This window comes from Haliotis rubra, unplaced genomic scaffold, assembly GCF_003918875.1.
Source record: "Haliotis rubra isolate DU_JTF1 unplaced genomic scaffold, ASM391887v1 Scf73, whole genome shotgun sequence".
NCBI classification, from domain to species: Eukaryota; Metazoa; Mollusca; class Gastropoda; order Lepetellida; family Haliotidae; genus Haliotis; species Haliotis rubra.
In genome coordinates, this window is record NW_025767446.1 from 2553101 (window position 1) to 2576584 (window position 23484).

Sequence of the window (23484 nt, forward strand, 5' to 3'; positions counted from 1 at the left end):
TGCAATAATCGAGTCTGAACGAGACAATCCAGTGAGCAGCAGCATGAGCATCGACCTACGCAGTTGGGATACGATGACATGTGTCAACCAAATCAGCGAGCCTGACTACCCGATCCCGTTAATCGCCTCTTACGACCAGCGTGGGTTGCTGAAGACCAATTCGTAATCCATCACTGTGTGATTTTTCTTAGAACCTAAATATGACATGAAGAGGTTATCGTTTTTATCAAAATTTTATGGGAGTTACAAGGGCTCAAAGTAATCTTAGCTAAGGTGATTGTAAGTCCTATATTACAAAAGTTACAAAAGTCGTGGTTAAGACTGCTTTGAGCAAGCGGACCCTGATTATGATTATGATAGGGGTGTTTTTCACAAAAGTGACAAAGCAACATCATTTTGGACTTTACTACAACATTGAATTGGCAGGCCTTGACATAAATAGCGATGTTTAAGACTCACCATTCATACTACTACATTACGCTCATAGACACTGATATGAAAAACGGCGTAAAACCCAACATCTTTCACTCACTCACCCACCAACCCACTCACTCACTTACCCACCAACTCACTGACTCATTCACTCACTCACTCTGTGGATCACTACTCATACGTCATGAGCTCTGTGTATACTGCTATTGCTCGATATAAGACGTTCTCCTTCTATAATTTCTCTTTTGTGAGAATCAGGTACATTTTTATTGGAAACGATGATCATGGTGTCAAGTTCATGATTCTCGTCAGGATTTTCCTGTTCGTCTATGATTGTTGTTGTATTTAGTTCAGCAGGTAAAGCCCATGGCTGCGCCGTGCCCGTCGAGAAGAGGACGAAGACGACAGATCCAACAACGTTGAGGACAACTGCAATGTAGAAAGCTGTCCGCCATTCTTCCGGAGTACCCTGAAATAGATGAATGGCAAACACAGTTAAAAACCGTTGTGTCGACGTTGAACGTTATCCGAAGTTTAGTACAACCGCTAAATGGTGACAGAATAAGAAATACGCAGGGACCAAGTTTGTACTTGGAGTCAACCAAAAGTTCGACAAATACATATATACCATTCAAAACAAGTAGGGGAGATTGGATTTACAAGATTGATAAAATGCACATGATGACGCCAAGGAGGAAACAGATGATGAAGAGAAATTAAGGGAAAATGTAACAATTTATTCCATTCCTTTGGAAATGTTTCATCTGTATGGATATATATAAATGGAATATCCCCTACATTTTTTTAATGGTATAATAACAATCATCTAATCTGTATAAAAGGCGACAATGTCATATGCGCTTCCGGTTTCTGTTGCCGATGTAACCATTCGGGACATTCCTGTTGATCAAAGAACTCAAAGCTGCGGTATGTGTCGATTTGTCTCCAGGTACATAGTTGAAAGGTGACTTTCGAAAGGGTAATTAAAGAAATGGGAGGTAAAGGTGAAGGTTAAAAGGTCAATGTAAAAGACTCTGAAATGAAGTGTTGTAAGGAAGGGTGTCAAGTAGGTTTTGCAAGGCGATAGGAAAGGATGCATGACGTAAGGATAGCAAGGTGAAAGGTTGAGAGATAACATGGTGTGTGGTCATGAATTGCAAAGTAAAAGTGTAGTGGTGACTGATTGTAAGGCGAAGAGTTTCAAGGTGAAGGTTAAGTGTAGCGAGGTGAAATGTCTGAAGTGGATGGTCTCAAAGTGAAAGGTAAAAGCGAATGATAATCATCCTGACAGGCGCAATGTGGGTAACACCTGAAGTACAAGCTGTTTCAAGTCTCCATGAAGTACTGGATAATATCATCATAGGATGCAGAAATTAATATAAAAAACCCAATAAACATGTTTACATATTGTCCAACACATCAGACTAATAATTCACAGAGTTATAACAAACACACTGCGTGTAGATGGGCTTACCTGTTTAGTTATGTACCCGACTACGTATGGCGCGATTATTCCCGGCATCGAGGCTAGCGTGTTTGAGAAACCTGCTAAAGTCCCAGCATGCATCACGGCTATGTCGGCCATGTTGACGATGTGCCCGAGGAAGCAGAAGGCGAATGTTCCGACAGAGGCGGCGATGAGAGCGACACCTACCAGCGGTTCTGAGCAGGGGAGATGAGCCAGACCAAGAAGAAACGCAGCAGGTATCAGCATACCTTGAGAGAAGACACAAGGGAGCGTTTTTAACTCGTTTCTTTGAATGGCATTTTCGCACTCACGAAATGAAAGAAGTTGTCGTCCATAACGTTTGTTCAATCTTGCGTTTAACTCTTGTGGACTATCAGAAATATATGGTTGAGTGAGAGAGTTAAAAGTGTGACGACACATAGGACTGACTGACTGACTGAGTTTGGTTTTACGCCGCTTTTAGCAATATTCCAGCAACATCACGGCGGGGACACCAGAAATGGGCTTCACTCATTGTACCCATGTGGGGATTCGAACCCGGGTCTTCGGCGTGACGAGCCAACGCTTTAACCACTAGACTACCCCACCGCCGTGACGACACATAGGAAAGATTTCAGCCGCAATGTGACGAGAACAAGTATGACATTTCTTATTACGACTGGGTCACACGACCCGGTTGCATACTTGATAAAGATATAATAATTTTACATTTTGTATATCATATACACATACATCTTTTGTTCATTTATACCGGAAGGTGTTGGTTGTTGATGTATGAAACCAATATAGATATGTTTGCGAAGACCTGGTGTCATCGCTGATTTGGACACATCACCTAGATACAAAGTCTGGCTACTCTATCCAGTCCAGTCTCCTCTCATAACCAGCAATATGTTACGTCTTATTTTAGAATCGTGGCCAACAGCCAAATGGCAAATCCTGAACATGCATTCACACTGACACAGAATCTGCCAAATCACCAAGTGATGGCTGAGACTTGTTTTATCCCGTGATCCGGCGAAGTAAACACACGCACGCACGCACACGCACGCACGCACGCACGCAGAATGCTGACTCATCAGATATTACCTAGAGTGTTCATGACCTTCCTGACGCCACTCAAACTGAGGAAGCCTTTGGTTGTGAGGTAGTCAGACAGCGCCCCTATCGGCATCACCAGGCTCACCAACACCACGTACGGGAGAGAGGAGTAGAACCCGTTCTGCAACACGAAGCAGGCTAACGTGAAAAGGTGGGCGCATGCGCAGATATTGACACATTGCAACGTTAAGGATAGCATCTACATTTCGAACTGTGACTTAATCACAATTTTAATTTCAATGATATAGAACGGAATTATTAATGAAGAATGGTCTCATGTTTAATAAAAGTGCCAGTATATAAACCAGAACATAGAACTTGAAATCAGTGAATTTGAGTAAGCACCAAGTTGTCTGACTTCCCATTCTTCTCGGTACCTCGGGTTTGGTGCCTCTGTTAATCTGTTAACTGATTTACAGAGTGAGTTTGGTTTTTACGCCGCTTTTAGTAAATTGAATATTCCTGCAAAATCGCGGCGGAGACACCAGAAATTGGCTTCACACATTGTATCCATGTGGGGAACCCAACATGGGTCTTCGTCGCGACGAGTGAACGCTTTAACCACTGTGCTACCCTACATCCCGTCAATGAATTTGAAGTAAATGTGTAGAATATTAACTCGGAAACACAATACCGATGTTATGTCAAACTTGAGTATCTCGTTGAGGAAGGTGGGTGCCTGTGTTAGTATCATGTAGAAAAAGAAGTTAGCGGTCATGTGACTAATCACGCATGCCCACACCGGCCGGGAGGACAGCATCTGGCACCAAGGCGTCTTGTACGTCTACAACGACAACGGAACAGTTACAGCAGCACATTAGTATGACATAGTATGGCTTCCAAAAGCAAATTCAAACTAAGTCGACCGAGTGACATGTGACAATGCATATCTCGGCGTCAGTTTATGTGGATTGGCTTAAAACGTGGCAATGTAAAACATCGTGTCAGTTTATATGGACTGACTGAAGGAGTTTGGTTTTACGCCGCTTTTAGCAATATTCCAGCAACATCACGGCGGGGAACACCAGAAATGGGCTTCACACATTGTACCCATGTGGGGATTCGAACCGGGATCTTCGGCATGACGAGCCAACGCTTTAACCACAAGGCTACCCCACCACCCCTTATATGGATTGGATAGGTAGTTTGTTGTTTAACGCCGTACCCAGCAATATTTCAGCTATATGGAGGCGGTCTGTAAAATAATCATGTCTGGATAAGCTAATCCAGTGATCAACAGCATGGGCATCGATCTACGCAGTTGGGATACGATGACATGTGTCAACCAAGTCAGCGAGCCGGACCCGATTCCATTAGTCGGCTCTGAGGGCAAACATGGGTTGCTAAAGACCAATTCTAACCCGGACCTTCACGGGTTCATATGGACTGAGTTGGTGAATGACAATATACAACGTGGATTGACTTAAAGTGTAATAATGTACAACACGGCATCAGCTTAAACATGGGTTGACTGATGCGTGGCATTGTACAGCATTCGTTAGTAACATTGAACGTAACACGTCAACTTGAAGAAAATTACTTAGCCTGAACCAGCACGACCGATGGTCGATGGAGTGAGTACCAATGCTAATGTGGCATTTAATATATTCAGATTAGTGCCCTGGGGAGTATTTCCTGTTACTTTTCTGGCGAGAGATTTTTACTTACGCGTTTGGATGTCACACGATCACCGATAGATGTCTCAATGTAATTCTTTTCGGCCTCGGTAATTCCCGGCATCTCTGACGGAGAATCCCTAGATACGAGTAGCCAGACGATGCACCAGATGACAGACAGGCTACCTGTCAAAGTGAGCATAAGATGTCCAAGCTATGAGAGCACAAAACAGTGGCACACCACATGAAGTGAGAGATGGTGTATAGAGTCATGACGTTGCAATGTATGGGCGGGGATACCCGGTATCGAACACGAGTCGTCGGTGTGACCACCAGCGAATACCTTAACAATAAGGCTAGCTCTCTCTCTCTCTCTCTCTCTCTCTCTCTCTCTCTCTCTCTCTCTCTCTCTCTCTCTCTCTCTCTCTCTCTCTCTCTCTCTCTCTCTCTCTCTCTCTCTCTCTCTCTCTCTCTCTCTCTCTCTCTCTCTCTCTAACACACACACACACAAACCGAAACATGAGTCTCATTAACCTATTCAGACAATGACCTACTTTTCAGCCGATCCGAATTTCCTCGTGTGAAAGTGAAAATAGACATCACAAACAACTATGGTTACACTGAATTCTAATTCCCTGTTTCATAAGAAAATGGTATTTACCAATGTATTTTAATGTTAAACTTTAATAACATCGTATTACTATATTTTATGGCGATGTGTGGGCAGCCTGAGCTTAACTAAGACGTCACAGACTGCCTCTGTTTGATGAGGTCGTAAAATGATTCCCAATGCATCTGGCTCATTGGACTCGCCTGTTATTTTTTGCGCTTATTCAATGTAGTTCTGTAACGCACAATGTAATTGGTATAATATCAAATCCGTACCAGACCGTCAAACATTTCTTGCGGCAGAGCCTCGTTTTGAGATTTCCACGATTTCCAGGTTTCCGTTTGTCAGAGCTAGCTGTACGACAGAGCACGCTGCACGACGTGTTTGCAAGGATAAGAAGGAGCGTAGTGTCGCAATATACAAGTGCTTAGATGTATCAAATAATACTGATTAATATTTATGTATCCAGATAAATGAATTTGTCTCAAAATTCTGGACTGGTTATTGTTGCGCAATAGGACGGAACCCAGTCAACAGGAAACGAGACTGTTGGGTGATCAATGTTTTGACTTGTCTCTCTCTCTCTTTCTCACACACACACACACACACACACACACACACACACACACTGAGATTGATGCTCACGCTGTTGATTACTTGATTGTCTGGACCAGATTTGATTATTTACAGATCGCCGCCATATAGCTGGAACCAACCAACCTACATACAGGGCAACAGGGTATCAACCTGGGTACTGCGATTGTTCTTCACACCTAGGACCTGGGTTAGAATTTTAGAAAGGGTACGATATGAGAGATCCATTTTTGTTTCGATCACAGGTTTACACAAGTGAACGTTTCCTGCACAGATGACAGTGGGTGATTGTAGGAACGCTTCCTAGATTCCTCCCTCACTTGGCCATATATATCTCACGTGATCTGGCTCTACATTTCATAAGAAAGTGACGACCTGAGCCATTGGTGTAGAAAATTGACATAGCACATTTTATTGTGTAAACAAAACAATAACTTTAAACAAAAACAGAGCTCTGAAGAGCCGACATGAGTAAGTTCGAAGTTGGATACATCGCAATAATCCTGAACCTCTCGTCTGATGAACCTCGTTAATACGTAAAACCCTCTTACTGGTCACTCACTGTTATGAAGCACTATATCGACAATAGATACTGCATATGCATCCACTTTTTGTTATGAAAGAACATTTCTCTTTGAACGGCATCGTCCGGAATAACGGGGTTTACGTTTAGTTACTATTGGTGCCATCCTAGGTAAACCTTTAGTTAACTCAAATTTTTAGATAAACATTTATATAAAATCGTCTCATAAATATGAATATGGAAATAAACATTATCTTAAATGTTCTTTTAAATAATAAAATGTAAAGGTTCTTTTAAATTAATTATAAAGCATTTCTATGGTTATCGGAGTTTTAGTTCCGATGATTCAAAACAATGTTCTTTCTCAAAGCCAGTTTTGGACCGAACCACAACTCAGATTTCTTAATGCACCTAGTATATACGGAATCTCTTTATCACCTCAGCATATCGGGAACATGGCAACTTTTGCTACAAAGTTGAAATCAAGATAATATATATTGCTTAGTCTGCAGTGAATTTGAAAAAAGGATTTTCTCACACTGAATACATTTTTAACACAAACACACACACACACAAAAAAAGAAATCACGCACACACATAAACATGCACACATATAAACACCCACGCACACACATAAACACCCACGCACACACACATTCCCCTTCGACAGAAGTTAAAACACGAACATGATATTATTTTGTTGAGCGCCCTAACATTGACTTAAGCTGGTCGAAGAGCTAGGGACGAAAGATGTTTCCTTGACCTAACCCTGTAGCTGTCACCTGAGTTTTAGGTGATCCACTCAGATTCTGTTCAGCCACCTACTCTGCAACACAATAACCGATATTCTCCAGTAAAGAATACAACATTTGCACAGGACAAATCAACGCCATATCGTGACCATTTGAATGGGGGCAGCGACGCCTAGTTCTGGCTCCTGACATTGTATAATGGTACAGCGGTTCAACCTATATCTTGCAAGTTTAAACATAATATTTGCTGAGAAGGAGAGTTTTCGACTGACATCAAATAGAAACTGAACACGCTGAAACCTGAGATCACGTAACACATACTTAACCCAAAATTGTTTTTCATACTGACACAGATACCCTATAAGTGTTGTCGAGGGATTTGACATCGCTGTTGACATAGGCTTCTTCCTTCTTACTATTATTCATAGAATCTCCTTGAACACCGTCAGTATATACGTGTCTTAAAGGGACTCGGAGCGAAGCCCATTTCTGGTGTCCCCCACCGTGATATTGCTGTAATATTGCTAAAAGCGTCGTAAAACTAAACACACTCACATACTTAAAGGGACTCACCCACTACGTAAAATGGCATCTCCCAGCCACCGTACTTGCACAACAGTCCGTTAATCGGGAATGCAATAGCATGTCCGAACTCGCCACCTGCGTGAAAAGAATTGTTACAGTGTTGTTATACTGATACACATACCGTCGTGTCGAAGGGACCTTTGCAAGTACTTCGAGAGATCCGAGGTTCGAAACAATTGCAAAATAATTACTAAAAAGGAATACGCAGTTACCCATTTTTACTTGGAGACCACCGTAACTTCGACACATAAACGTTCGACACAACGATGTTCGACTGTATATTCAAGTCCGAAAACCATCTAACCAATACATGTGGTCACATTTATGACGTCATAAACATACACCCCTATTCTGCAACTAAGCGTCGAATTCTTGTGATAAATGTAAAACGTGGTATTAAAACCATCCAGATAGGTACTTTGGGCCAACTACAGAAATAGATAGTGTCTCCATGTTACGCGCACATATAGACCGTCTTTCTGAATAAAGACGAGCGAATCAAGATCTTCCGATGTGCATAAAGATACTATAAATAGGTTTTCCTCTGTTGGAATTACGAAACAAATCTAGATCATCTGGTGTGCATATCGACAAACACATCTTGTGTGTGCATAGAGACAAGCTTGTTTGTTTTTGGAGAGCCTGAAAGCCAAACAAATCTGATTCTTTTCCACTGTGCCCTCGGACAAGCAAATCTAGTTCTTATCTCGAAGTGCCTCATTGCAAACAAATTTAGTCCTTCTTTTCCCGAAGATCTAGATGTTCTTGTGTGTATAGAGTAAGGAAACTTGTTTTCTGGGTGCCTTAAGACAAGGGGCTAGTTCTTCTTTCAGTTATGTGCCTCCAGACAAAAGAAATCTAGATTTTCGTATGTGCATAAAGACAAAAATATTTAGCTTTCTGGTGTGCCTTCAGACAAGAAAGTCTGGCTCTTTCTTTCTGCCGTGCCTTCAGGCAAGTCTGATTCTTCTTTCAGTGATGTGCCCGAAGACAAAGGAATCAAGCAAGTCTAGCGAGTTTTTATGTTATTCGGGCAGACAAACCTAGTTCTATTTCTGATGTACCTAGCTGTTAAAAATGTTGTAAGGCGAAAGTGTAAACGTGACATGACTATTGTAGTGAGTCATGCCCCAGAGTGTACTAGTTTGTCAAGGACTCCAGCAGAAGTCGAGTCCACGGGTTACAATACGTTACCGAGCACTGTAGACATCTCCGTCCAAAGGCCTGTATTATTTCATGCTGAATAAGGGCGATGGAAGCAGTTACGTAAACTTCTAGTTCAAACTGCATGTATTTTGGTGGAAAGATCCGTTTCACCAGCAAACCTATGAACTCAAATTTGGCGTCCAGGTCATCGAATGATACGTTAAAAAAACACCCCAAATTCCAAGAGATTACATATGTGTGCATAACATTTGTACCGAGGAGGATGACACACGTATGGTAAATGAGTATTCAGGGTGGAGAATTTGGGGACCTCTGTTCAAGGTTATCTCGGTTAGCCCGTTTGATGTGCTTTTTCCAACACGGGGACTGTATCGTCCGGGGACTGTATCGTCTTACCCGCGTTTGTAGTAGTGAGAAGGCGGCTCCATTCTTCTGGTGGAGCCCATCGAGACCAGAATACAGGTCCTGACGGAAACATCACACTCTGGGGAGAAGACAGACTGGAACTTTTATAGTGTTAAAGGGTGGATAGGGTGGACAGATTACAGTGAGACAGGGTGGATTGGGTGGGCAGTTTACAGTGAAACAGAGTGGACAGGGTGGGCTGTTTACAGTGAGACAGGGTGGACAAGGTGGGCTGTTTACAGTGAGACAGGGTGGACAGGGTGGGCTGTTTACAGTGAAACAGGGTGGGCGGTTTACAGTGAGACAGGATGGACAGGGTGGGATGTTTACAGTGAGACAGGGTGGATTGGGTGAGTAGTTTACAGTGAGACAGGGTGGATTGGGTGGGCGGTTTACAGTGAGACTGGATGGATTGGGTGGGCAGTTTACAGCGAGAAAGAATGGAGAAGTTGGATAGTTCACAATGAAAAACGGTGAAGAGGGTGGATAGATTACAGCGAGAAAGGAATAATGATGTCATATAGTGTGAACTGATTGACAGTGTGTACTATTGATTTTGTTACTGTTAAGATTATTTTGTTTGGGTGGAGGTTCGGGTTGGGGGGGGTTGGTACTTAATGTTGTACATGAGAATGCTTGAAAGGGTATGGGAAAGGGTACATCTGTAATTTCAGATTACAACTACCAAACCACATCTTCTTTAAACACTCGTTGCCAATTTCTCAACGATAGGTTAATTATGCTGATTTTGCTTGCGTCAGAGTTTTAAGAAATGAAAATACGAATCAGAATAATAGGAAATAATGAAGCCAGTAAAATCCCAACTTCATAGCAAAAGACGACAATGTGGTGACCAAGATCCTGGCACAGATCCGCTCCAGACTCGGCTACTTACTGTGGTAATGCCTGTGACAATCCTCACCGCCAGGAACAGGAAGGGGCTGATTCTCACGGCCAATGGACTCAAGATACACCCCACTGCAGCTGGAAGCATCCCGACAGCTAGCATCTTCCTGGGTCCGTATCTCTGAGACAACCATCCTCCCAGAATCTGGAAGCCCACGGAGTAACCCCAAAAATACCCTCCCAGGAGGACCCCCTGCAGCTCCTTGCTCCACTCAAACTCGCCATCCTGCAACACAAAGTAGCACACTGGTTCCTGAAGAATACCGAGGTCTACAAATAAAGTGAAGGTTACATTCAATTTCTTCAAATGTATTACTGATTCTTCTCATCCAGCCCGCAAAAAAGCTCAAATGGACCATCTTCTTAAAAGTGTCTCAAGTAGCTATGAAAAGTTGCGTTTACTTTTTGGCCATGATTTGTTGATAAGGTTCAAATTTATTGTAAGCTTTAACAATTGTCAGCACTATACATGTGCCATGAAGTTGCCAAAATTGCACATTTTTTATGACCTATCTTACTTTGGTGAAACACACATAGAGAAGTAACGATGCGTTTGATTGGTGAAACACCCATAGAGAAGTAACGATGTGTTTGATTGGTGAAACACCCACAGAGAAGTAACGATATGTTTGATTGGTGAAACGCTCATAGAGAAGTAACAATGTGTTTGATTGGTGAAACGCTCATAGAGAAGTAACGATATGTTTGATTGGTGAAACACCCACAGAGAAGTAACGATGTGTTTGATTGGTGAAACGCTCATAGAGAAGTAACGATGTGTTTGATTGGTGAAACACCCATAGAGAAGTAACGATATGTTTGATTAGTGAAACGCTCATAGAGAAGTAACGATGTGTTTGATTGGTGAAACGCTCATAGAGTAGTAACAATGTGTTTGATTGGTGAAACACCCATAGAGAAGTAACTATATGTTTGATTAGTGAAACACCAATAGAGAAGTAACGATGTATTTGATTGGTGAAACGCCCATAGAGAAGTAACGATATGTTTGATTGGTGAAACGCTCATAGAGAAGTAACGATATGTTTGATTGGTGAAACACCCATAGAGAAGTAACGATATGTTTGATTGGTGAAACACCCATAGAGAAGTAACGATATGTTTGATTGGTGAAACGCTCATAGAGAAGTAACGATGTGTTTGATTGGTGAAACACCCATAGAGAAGTAACGATATGTTTGATTGGTGAAACACCCATAGAGAAGTAACGATGTATTTGATTGGTGAAACACCCACAGAGAAGTAACGATATGTTTGATTGGTGAAACGCTCATAGAGAAGTAACGATGTGTTTGATTGGTGAAAAGCTCATAGAGAAGTAACGATATGTTTGATTAGTGAAACGCTCATAGAGAAGTAACAATGTGTTTGATTGGTGAAACACCCATAGAGAAGTAGCTATATGTTTGATTAGTGAAACGCTCATAGAGAAGTAACGATGTGTTTGATTGGTGAAACACCCATAGAGAGGTAACGATATGTTTGATTGGTGAAACACCCACAGAGAAGTAACGATGTGTTTGATTGGTGAAACGCTCATAGAGAAGTAACGATGTGTTTGATTGGTGAAACACCCATAGAGAGGTAACGATATGTTTGATTGGTGAAACACCCATAGAGAAGTAACGATGTGTTTGATTGGTGAAACACCCATAGAGAAGTAACGATGTGTTTGATTGGTGAAACGCTCATAGAGAAGTAACGATGTGTTTGATTGGTAAAACGCTCATAGTGAAGTAACGATGTGTTTGATTGGTGAAACACTCATAGACAAGGTAATGATATGTTTGATGGTGAAGCTTTCACAAGGAAAGTAAAGATGTGTTTCATAGATGTAACGCCCATAGGGTAAGTAACGATGTTTGATTGGCGAAACACTCATAGAGAAGTACCGTTGTGTTTGATTGGTGAAAGTCCCAGAGAGAAGGTGACGATGTTTTTTATTTGTGAGACTTTCATAGTGAAAGTAATGATGTGTTTGATTGGTGAAGCTTTCATATGGAAAGTAAAGATCGGTGAAACACTCACCTGTTCATTTGATGATCCAGGTACGGTTCTGCTGGGACACTTGCCACTGTCCGTCTCTGTTCCTCTGACGCTATATGTCGTGTTGGACCAATCAGAACCATTGTAAGCCAGGTTAGTCGCGTTGTGTGGACTGCCATGTTTCACCATGCACACAATCACAATGCTTAGATTGGCTCGCATGGTTGTAAAGAAAGCGAATCCCAGGAACAGCAACGCTGACAGCCAGTAACGGCGACGTCTCCACCATGGCACTATTACAGCACATTCTGTCGTAATAAAACGGTCCACTCATAATTTTTGTTATTACAATTAATATTATAATCTTGTTCATTCATTCATTCATTCATTCATTCATTCATTCATTCATTCATTATTCGTTATATATATATTTTATAATCTATTCATTCATTCATTCATTTATTACTATTTATTTATTTATTATATATATATATATATATATATATATATATATATGTATTTATTTATTATAATTCAATATTTATTTATTCATATATTTCATATCTATCTTTTATTTATTTATAAATTTGGCATCCATAATATACTCTTAAAAAAAGAAACATAGGACAAATTTGAATTTTAGGAAATATTTGACACAAACCAACCCATGCTCAATCCCAGCATGTTGGGGAATGGTTGCCGACGACAAAACGTTTGAAAAAAAGAAAAACGTTTAACAAAAACGTAACGTTAGACCCACGTCTGTAGTGAATCGCTAAAACGCACCCTACATGAAATGCACGAGCATCATGAAATTGTGTATCACCCTGAGCTGATACCCCACACGCATTGCTTTAAGCCACTATAGACGACAAGAGAATGAAAAAACTGACAAAAGCTCAACGACACAACGCCATCGGCCGTTTACAAGGACGGACATCGTGATGTGGCAAGGCACTTCAGCGTGTCCAGACAGACCATCTCAAACCTATGGACCCGATACAAAAAAACTGGGGGTTTTAATGACAGACCCATGGTCAGGTCGACTAGAGTTACCACCGCCGCCCAGGATCTCCACATCCGGTTGTGACAGTTTCGTTCAAACACCACGGCCGCATCATTCACAACAATCCAAATCCTTGACTGCGCCGAATTTCCGACCAGACAGTGCGCAATTGGCTATGGAAAAACCGACTTTTGACAGAAAACCAGTTCAACGTCACGTCGTTCCCTACATCAACATCAAAGGCTGATCTTTGGAGCATGACAATGCTCGACCTCACGTTGCACGTGTTTGACAAGTCTTCCTCCATCAATGTTCAGTTGTTACATTGGCCTTCTCGATCGCCGGATTTGTCCCCCATTGAACATCTATGGGATACTCTTGATCGACGCTTGCGCCAGCGTAATCCGCCACCTCAGACACTACAAGAACTGCACACAGCACTACAGCAAGAGTATCAAGACACTGCACACAGCATTCGGCATCTTCTTTCTTCTATGGGTCACCGCTGCCAAGCTGTTATAGATGCTCATGGTAGATACTGACATTTTACTCTGACCAAGTGGCTTTAATAGCCCTTGATAATAGTTTTACCAAACCATTTCTGGATAATCATGTTTTGAATATTTGTAAAGTAATGATTTTACTGTAACTGAGCAATGATGTCATGTTTGAATCAATTATATGCACTCGGTAAGTAAACTCCACAACACCATGTCAAGTTTCCTTTTTTTGAAGAGTATATATACGTTAATCCATGTAAAAGATTAATGTAAAAATATAAGGAATCAATCTCCAAGAAATCAGATACAATAACTGTCTGCAATAAACGGCCTTCATCATTTCAGTTGGGAACTGCCCGTTTATCTAGTTTGTTTATGAAGATACATAAATCAGCTTGTCTGTCGGCTAACTCTCTTGTACCGAGAATTTAGAAGCCTCGAGTCTGACTGGATGATACGAAGTTTAGCTGACGCGACCTTAGATAGGTCTCATATGTGAAAACACGATTTGATGTTTGATGATATAGTAATTTCTATTTACTGATGCAAGTCTTGTTTGATACGTGATTTGTGGTGTCCTCAAGTAAAGCAATCCTACGTGAACGCCCATTGGTTATGAACAGTTATTTACGACCTCGTCCGGAGGCACCGTGAGCCGAATGGCCTTCTTCTAATTAGAGACGTCAATGTTCTCTCAGGTATATACGTGTCCTGAGATCATTATGAGCTTCCTTCCAAGTAAAACAAACTTGACAAAATTGTAAACATATCAAGCAAAATTTGCGGCTTCAATTTCGAACCTCTACCTTTTCAATATGAGTCAAAAGTTAAGAAGAAAGATCTGGCGATTCAATTGGATCCATCACACTTTTTAAATGAATGTTATGAAATTCTGCCTTCTGGCCGCCGTTTCAAAATCATGTATTACAAAACTAATAGAACTTCAAAATCATTTGTCCCATACAGCATAAAACGTCTAAATCTTCCTCCAAAATTGTAATAGTGAAATCTATGATGAGGCACGAGTGATTATTATATCATAAACTTTGATTATGTTATAATTCAACATTATATTCTGATTAGCTTGGCATTGTGTATATATACTTTAAATTATTTGTTGTTATATGCCTGTATTGGCTCTTTGAATGCAAAACAAATTTCCCTTGCGGGACAATAAAGTTTATCTTATCTTATCTTATCTTATCTTATCTTATCCCTTATCTTATCTTATCTTATCTTATCTTATCTTCATTCACATCTCGCAACCATTCGACATTACCTTATTCCCTCTGGCTAGAGAAACGAGATTGTTGATAAGTTTGATAAAACAATATATTTATCATTTTCTGTCTGTGACACTCTGATCATGGCATTTCACACTTTGTACAAGGTAGATGAACACACAGCGACACATATATCGTTGTAAAACACATGAATGAAATCTCAAATATAGTGTTAACTTGTTGATGATTTGATGTTGGTAAGTGTAGCACACAAGGAGACTCCCTTTCTCCTAGTTTGTTTTAATAATTTCAAATATTTACAACTTAAGCTTATGGCTGTCTTATAGCCGATTTTATCAAATGTACTTTAGTTTCCAGGGACATTATTTTGCTGTCGGACACGTCATATAGATCAAATATGTTGAATGGTTCTCATGGGTGTATTTGTGGTGTGATGTTGGTCCAAACTGGTACATTTTCAGAATAAATAACCTTACTCAAGATAATGTTTAAAATGCTCCTGAAAGCTATTAGGAAGATGTAACACCAAGGCAGTTGGTTCGAATATGGTCTCGGATATGTATGAATACACCCGTTAGGAACTGTGTAGTACTTTAAGAAGGGGCCAAGAGATGATTTTATACAAATGATTGGTGCTATTTTCAATATAAGTAACATATGGCTTTTTATTTAAAGAACTATTTACAATGTTAATGTTGGTTACAAAAAAAAAGTGACAGTAATTTTCCACCTCCCAGTTTAAAATACGCGTTCCCCCGTTAATGAAATTCAGGCAAGAATGACGAAAGAATGAATCTATGAAAAGTACGCCTTGCCGTCCATAGCCCAGGCGTGGAAGCATGTTATGTCATAGATGAAGCAATATTTTCATGTCACGTAGATGCCGCACATAAACAGTCTAGACGTGTTTGCTGTTGTTTCAAGTCGCACTCGTAAACATGCCAACACAACGCTTGATCCTAATATCTTAATTCCAATACAACCAGCGCCCATAGCACATATGAGGTGCAATGGGGTTGTGAGTGGAGGTGTGTGTGTGTGTGTGTGTGTGTGTGTTTGCATGTACACGTGCGTGTGCGCAAGGGGAGACAACTCATATTGTCCAAACATATTAAGTTCTCACTCCGTCAGAATTAACTTTCAGCCATTGCCAGTAGTAAAGGGCAACTAACGGGATAGGGCGGTCAGGTCAAGGTCAAGGTCAGAATGGTCATGGTGCCAATCACTGGTTTGTTCCAACTAGATACGGTTTTTTACGGACTGTCGACATACAGCTGGCACATTGAATGCAGCGTCAAACAAAAGTAGTCAACTACAGTATAAAGTACAATAGCTATTGTCCACTGAGAAGCACTGCTTCATTAACCCAGATGTTTCATACGTCGCATTGAATACACGTTACAACCATAATCCAGATAGCACGCTGCAGCCAAAGGACATACTGTGGCGAAATGATCAATATCTTTCTCATGTATGTGAATATGTGTATACTATATTACATAGTGCCATATCCACTGCAAAATCTTTGTAAGCCTTAAAGGTCACTTCAACTATGAATATTTTATATTAGTACAGTAAACTAAAGCCAGTTACGCTCTAACATAGACAGCCCAATTGAACATATGAAAATGAGACAGATGCTGTTATCTGTTCCTGTAAACGGTACACTGACTAAGTTACACAACGTATATAGACACAGCTATGTATTGTATACTATGTATATTGACCAAGTTACACAATGTATATAGACACAGCGATGTATTGTGTACTATGTATATTGCCATGACCAAGTGGCACAATGTATATAGACACAGATATGTATTGTGCACTATGTATATTGACTAAGTTACACAATGTATATAGACACAGCTATGTATTGTGTACTATGTATATTGACCAAGTGGCACAATGTATACACACACTGCTATATATTGTGTACTATGTATATTGACCAAGTCACACAATGTATACACAAACTGCTATGTATTGTATACTATGTATATTGACCAAGTGGCGCAATGTATATAGTCACAGCTGTGTATTGTATACTATGTATATTGACGAAGTTACACAATGTATATAGACACAGCTATGTATTGTATACTATGTATATTGACTAAGTTACACAATCTATACAGACACAGCTATGTATTGTATACTATGTATATTGACCAAGTTACACAATGTATATAGACACAGCTATGTATTGTGTACTATGCATATTGACCAAGTGGCACAATGTATATAGACACAGCTATGTCTACACAAACTGCTATGTATTGTATACTATGTATATTGACCAAGTGGCGCAATGTATATAGTCACAGCTATGTATTGTATACTATGTATATTGACGAAGTTACACAATGTATATAGACACAGCTATGTATTGTATACTATGTATATTGACTAAGTTACACAATCTATATAGACACAGCTATGTATTGTATACTATGTATATTGACCAAGTTACACAATGTATATAGACACAGCTATGTATTGTGTACTATGCATATTAACCAAGTGGCACAATGTATATAGACACAGCTATGTATTGTGTACTATGTATATTGACCAAGTGGCACAATGTATAGAGACACAGCTATGTATTGTGTACTATGTATATTGACCAAGTGGCACAATGTATATAGACACAGCTATGTATTGTGTACTATGTATATTGACTAAGTCACACAATGTATATAGACACAGCTATGTATTGTGTACTATGTATATTGACCAAGTAGCACAATGTATATAGACACAGCTATGTATTGTTTACTATGTATATTGACCAAGTTACACAATGTATATAGACACAGTTATGTATTGTATACTATGTATATTGACATGACCAAGTAGCACAATGTATATAGACACAGCTATGTATTGTGTACTATGTATATTGACTAAGTGACACAATGTATATAGACACAGCTATGTATTGTGTACTATGTATATTGACCAAGTGGCACAATGTATATAGACACAGCTATGTATTGTGTACTATGTATATTGACCAAGTGGCACAATGTATATAGACACAGCTATGTATTGTGTACTATGTATATTGACCAAGTCACACAATGTATATAGACACAGCTATGTATTGTGTACTATGTATATTGACAGAGTGGCACAATGTATATAAACACAGCTATGTATTGTGTACTATGTATATTGACCAAGTGGCACAATGTATATAGACACAGCTATGTATTGTGTACTATGTATATTGACCAAGTTACACAATGTATATAGACACAGCTATGTATTGTGTACTATGTATATTGACTAAGTTACACAATGTATATAGACACAGCTATGTATTGTATACTATGTATATTGACCAAGTTACACAATGTATATAGACACAGCTATGTATTGTATACTATGTATATTGACATGACCAAGTGGCACAATGTATATAGACACAGCTATGTATTGTGTACTATGTATATTGACCAAGTGGCACAATGTATATAGACACAGCTATGTATTGTGTACTATGTATATTGACCAAGTGGCACAATGTATATATAGACACAGCTATGTATTGTGCACTATGTATATTGACCAAGTGGCACAATGTATATAGACACAGCTATGTATTGTGTACTATGTATATTGACCAAGTGGCACAATGTATATAGACACAGCTATGTATTGTGTACTATGTATATTGACTAAGTGGCACAATGTATATAGACACAGCTATGTATTGTGTACTATGTATATTGACCAAGTGGCACAATGTATATAGACACAGCTATGTATTGTGTACTATGTATATTGCCATGGCCAAGTGGCACAATGTATATAGACACAGCTATGTATTGTGTACTATGTATATTGACCAAGTGGCACAATGTATATAGACACAGCTATGTATTGTGTACTATGTATATTGACCAAGTATACACAATGTATATAGACACAGCTATGTATTGTGTACTATGTATATTGACCTAAGTGGCACAATGTATATAGACACAGCTATGTATTGTGTACTATGTATATTGACCAAGTGGCACAATGTATATAGACACAGCTATGTATTGTGTACTATGTATATGATTGACCAAGTGGCACAATGTATATAGACACAGCTATGTATTGTGTACTATGTATATTGACCAAGTGGCACAATGTATATAGACACAGCTATGTATTGTGTACTATGTATATTGCCATGGCCAAGTGGCACAATGTATATAGACACAGCTATGTATTGTGTACTATGTATATTGACCAAGTGGCACAATGTATATAGACACAGCTATGTATTGTGTACTATGTATATTGACCAAGTGGCACAATGTATATAGACACAGCTATGTATTGTGTACTATGTATATTGACCAAGTAGCACAATGTATATAGACACAGCTATGTATTGTGTACTATGTATATTGCCATGTATTGTGTACCAAGTGGCACAATGTATATAGACACAGCTATGTATTGTGTACTATGTATATTGACCATGGTGGCACAATGTATATAGACACAGCTATGTATTGTGTACTATGTATATTGGCCAAGTGGCACAATGTATATAGACACAGCTATGTATTGTGTACTATGTATATTGACCAAGTGGCACAATGTATATAGACACAGCTATGTATTGTGTACTATGTATATTGACCAAGTGGCACAATGTATATAGACACAGCTATGTATTGTATACTATGTATATTGACCAAGTGGCACAATGTATATAGACACAGCTATGTATTGTATACTATGTATATTGACCAAGTGGCACAATGTATATAGACACAGCTATGTATTCACGTCCACTATACATATGGACTGGACGGAATGGTATTTCACAAATTTATTGCACGTTGTCTGAGGCCAATGTGACTAAGTGTTTGACATCAATCTGGGTTTAATACAGGTGTTTGTATTCAGTATTCAAGTACTTTTCACGCACACTTCAAGAAAATCCTTTGTTTACAAGGACCATGCTTATTCATAATGAAGTACAAGTGGAGTGTCTCTATACTGCAGCACACAGATTAACCTTTGTTTCAGGTCGTCACACAAATATGAGGATTTACATTAAACTGACTCACGTTCCCATGATTTGAACACAATTGGAAGCAAACTTCCTGAACTGCTTTTGTCACAGGTCGATCTGACATTCAAAAGCTAGTTTTGATCCTATCAGGTTTAAGCGCAGATCACAATAACGATAGCTGAACAAAATTCGGTAAGCGCTTCAATGGATTTATAGTACACACTATGTATTGTGTAGTGTAACCTATAATACAGAACACAGTTTACTTGTTATGTATGTATGAATATTGACAGAAGGTACACAATGCATATAGAAAATGTGTTAGTATACAGTCGGTGATAATTCTCAGAAACTATGTTGTTATTGCTGGACCGATCTTAATTACATTTCAGACGGTATTGTGTACTATGTATATTGACCAAGTAGCACAATGTATATAGACACAGCTATGTATTGTATACTATGTATATTGACCAAGTGGCACAATGTATATAGACACAGCTATGTATTGTGTACTATGTATATTGACCAAGTGGCACAATGTATATAGACACAGCTATGTATTGTGTACTATGTATATTGACCAAGTAGCACAATGTATATAGACACAGCTATGTATTGTATACTATGTATATTGACCAAGTAGCACAATGTATACAGACACAGCTATGTATTGTATACTATGTATATTGACCAAGTAGCACAATGTATATAGACACAGCTATGTATTGTATACTATGTATATTGACCAAGTAGCACAATGTATATAGACACAGCTATGTATTGTGTACTATGTATATTGACCAAGTGGCACAATGTATATAGACACAGCTATGTATTGTGTACTATGTATATTGACTAAGTCACACAATGTATATAGACACAGCTATGTATTGTGTACTATGTATATTGACCAAGTGGCACAATGTATATAGACACAGATATGTATTGTATACTATGTATATTGACCAAGTTACACAATGTATATAGACACAGCTATGTATTGTATACTATGTATATTGACATGACCAAGTGGCACAATGTATATAGACACAGCTATGTATTGTGTACTATGTATATTGACCAAGTGGCACAATGTATATAGACACAGCTATGTATTGTGTACTATGTATATTGACCAAGTGGCACCAACAATGTATATAGACACAGCTATGTATTGTGTACTATGTATATTGACCAAGTGGCACAATGTATATAGACACAGCTATGTATTGTGTACTATGTATATTGACCAAGTTACACAATGTATATAGACACAGCTATGTATTGTATACTATGTATATTGACCAAGTGGCACAATGTATATAGACACAGCTATGTATTGTGTACTATGTATATTGACCAAGTGGCACAATGTATATAGACACAGCTATGTATTGTGTACTATGTATATTGACCAAGTGGCACAATGTATATAGACACAGCTATGTATTGTGTACTATGTATATTGACCAAGTGGCACAATGTATATAGACACAGCTATGTATTGTGTACTATGTATATTGACCAAGTGGCACAATGTATATAGACACAGCTATGTATTGTGTACTATGTATATTGACCAAGTGGCACAATGTATATAGACACAGCTATGTATTGTATACTATGTATATTGACCAAGTGGCACAATGTATATAGACACAGCTATGTATTGTATACTATGTATATTGACCAGCTATGTATTGTGGCACAATATTGTAGCACAATGTATATAGACACAGCTATGTATTGTGTACACTATGTATATTGGAAGTGGACACAATGTATATAGACACAAATTTATGTACGTTGTCACAGCTATGTATTGTGTGTACTATGTATATTGACTATGAAACACAGCTATGTTTGACATCAATGTATATAGACACAGCTATGTATTGTGTACTATGTATATTGACCAAGTCAAGCACAATGTATATAGACACAGCTATGTATTGTATTCATATGTATATTGACCAAGTGGCACAATGTATATAGAGCACACAGATTATGTATTGTGTACTATGTATATTGACCAAGTGGCACAATGTATATCACACAGCTAGCTATATGTAGGTATATACATTAAACTGACCACACGTGCACATGTATTTAGACACAGCTATGTAAACTTCCTGAACTACGAGAGTCACAGGTGATATATATAGACAAAGCTATGTATTGTATACTATGTATATTGAAGCGCAGATCACACATATGTATATAGCTGAACAAAATTATGTAAGCGCTTATGTATATTGACCAAGTACGTAACCTATACAGAACACAGCTATGTATTGTTACTATGTATTGACCAAGTGACAGAAGGTACACAATGTATATAGACACAGCTATGTATTGTGTACTATGTATATTGACCAAGTCACACAATGTATATAGACACAGCTATGTATATTGTATTACTATGTATATTCTTAATTAGCACAATGTATATAGACACAGCTATGTATTGTATACTATGTATATTGACCAAGTAGCACAATGTATATAGACACAGCTATGTATTGTATACTATGTATATTGACCAAGTGGCACAATGTATATAGACACAGCTATGTATTGTGTACTATGTATATTGACCAAGTATGGCACAATGTATATGTATAGACACAGCTATGTATTGTATACTATGTATTGTGTACTATGTATATTGACCAAGTGGCACAATGTATATAGACACAGCTATGTATTGTATACTATGTATATTGACCAAGTGGCACAATGTATATAGACACAGCTATGTATTGTATACTATGTATATTGACCAAGTGGCACAATGTATTGTATACTATGTATAGAGACACAGCTATGTATTATATATACTATGTATATTGACCAAGTGGCACAATGTATATAGACACAGCTATGTATTGTGTACTATGTATATTGACCAAGTGGCACAATGTATATAGACACAGCTATGTATTGTGTACTATGTATATTGACCAAGTGGCACAATGTATATAGACACAGCTATGTATTGTGTACTATGTATATTGACCAAGTGGCACAATGTATATAGACACAGCTATGTATTGTATACTATGTATATTGACCAAGTGGCACAATGTATATAGACACAGCTATGTATTGTGTACTATGTATATTGACAAGTGACACAATGTATATATAGACACAGCTATGTATTGTGTACTATGTATATTGACCAAGTGGCACAATGTATATATGTATATAGACACTAAGACACAGCTATGTTATTGACCAAGTGGCACTATGTATATTGACCAAGTAGCACAAAATAGAGCTATGTACAAAAATGTATTGTGTACTATGTATATTGACCAAGTGGCACAATGTATATAGACACAGCTATGTATTGTGTACTATGTATATTGACTAAGTCACACAATGTATATAGACACAGCTATGTACTGTGCAATATGTATATTGACATGACCTAGTAAGATAATGCATATAGACACAGCTATCCAAATATCTTATCCTTAGATCTATAAAAGGAAAATCGTGTGAAATCAGTTATGAGAGCACGCATTCGC

General features: G+C 38.7%; 1 protein-coding gene across 2 annotated transcripts in view; it reads right to left on the reverse strand.

Annotated features, from left to right (window-relative positions):
* Nucleotides 1-217: 217 nt before the first annotated feature.
* The window catches only part of LOC124259608 (sialin-like), a 43359-nt gene continuing 20092 nt past the window's right edge, over nucleotides 218-23484 (reverse strand). For both annotated transcript variants that reach the window (XM_046693770.1, XM_046693771.1), the window contains exons 2-10: nucleotides 12209-12474; nucleotides 10149-10385; nucleotides 9245-9332; nucleotides 7670-7756; nucleotides 4670-4803; nucleotides 3636-3785; nucleotides 2990-3122; nucleotides 1907-2148; nucleotides 218-901 (exon numbers count right to left, since the gene is read on the reverse strand). In XM_046693770.1, coding sequence (XP_046549726.1) covers nucleotides 608-901; nucleotides 1907-2148; nucleotides 2990-3122; nucleotides 3636-3785; nucleotides 4670-4803; nucleotides 7670-7756; nucleotides 9245-9332; nucleotides 10149-10385; nucleotides 12209-12474 — 1631 coding nt within the window. In that variant the 3' untranslated portion in view covers nucleotides 218-607. The remainder of the gene's footprint in view (nucleotides 902-1906; nucleotides 2149-2989; nucleotides 3123-3635; nucleotides 3786-4669; nucleotides 4804-7669; nucleotides 7757-9244; nucleotides 9333-10148; nucleotides 10386-12208; nucleotides 12475-23484) is intronic.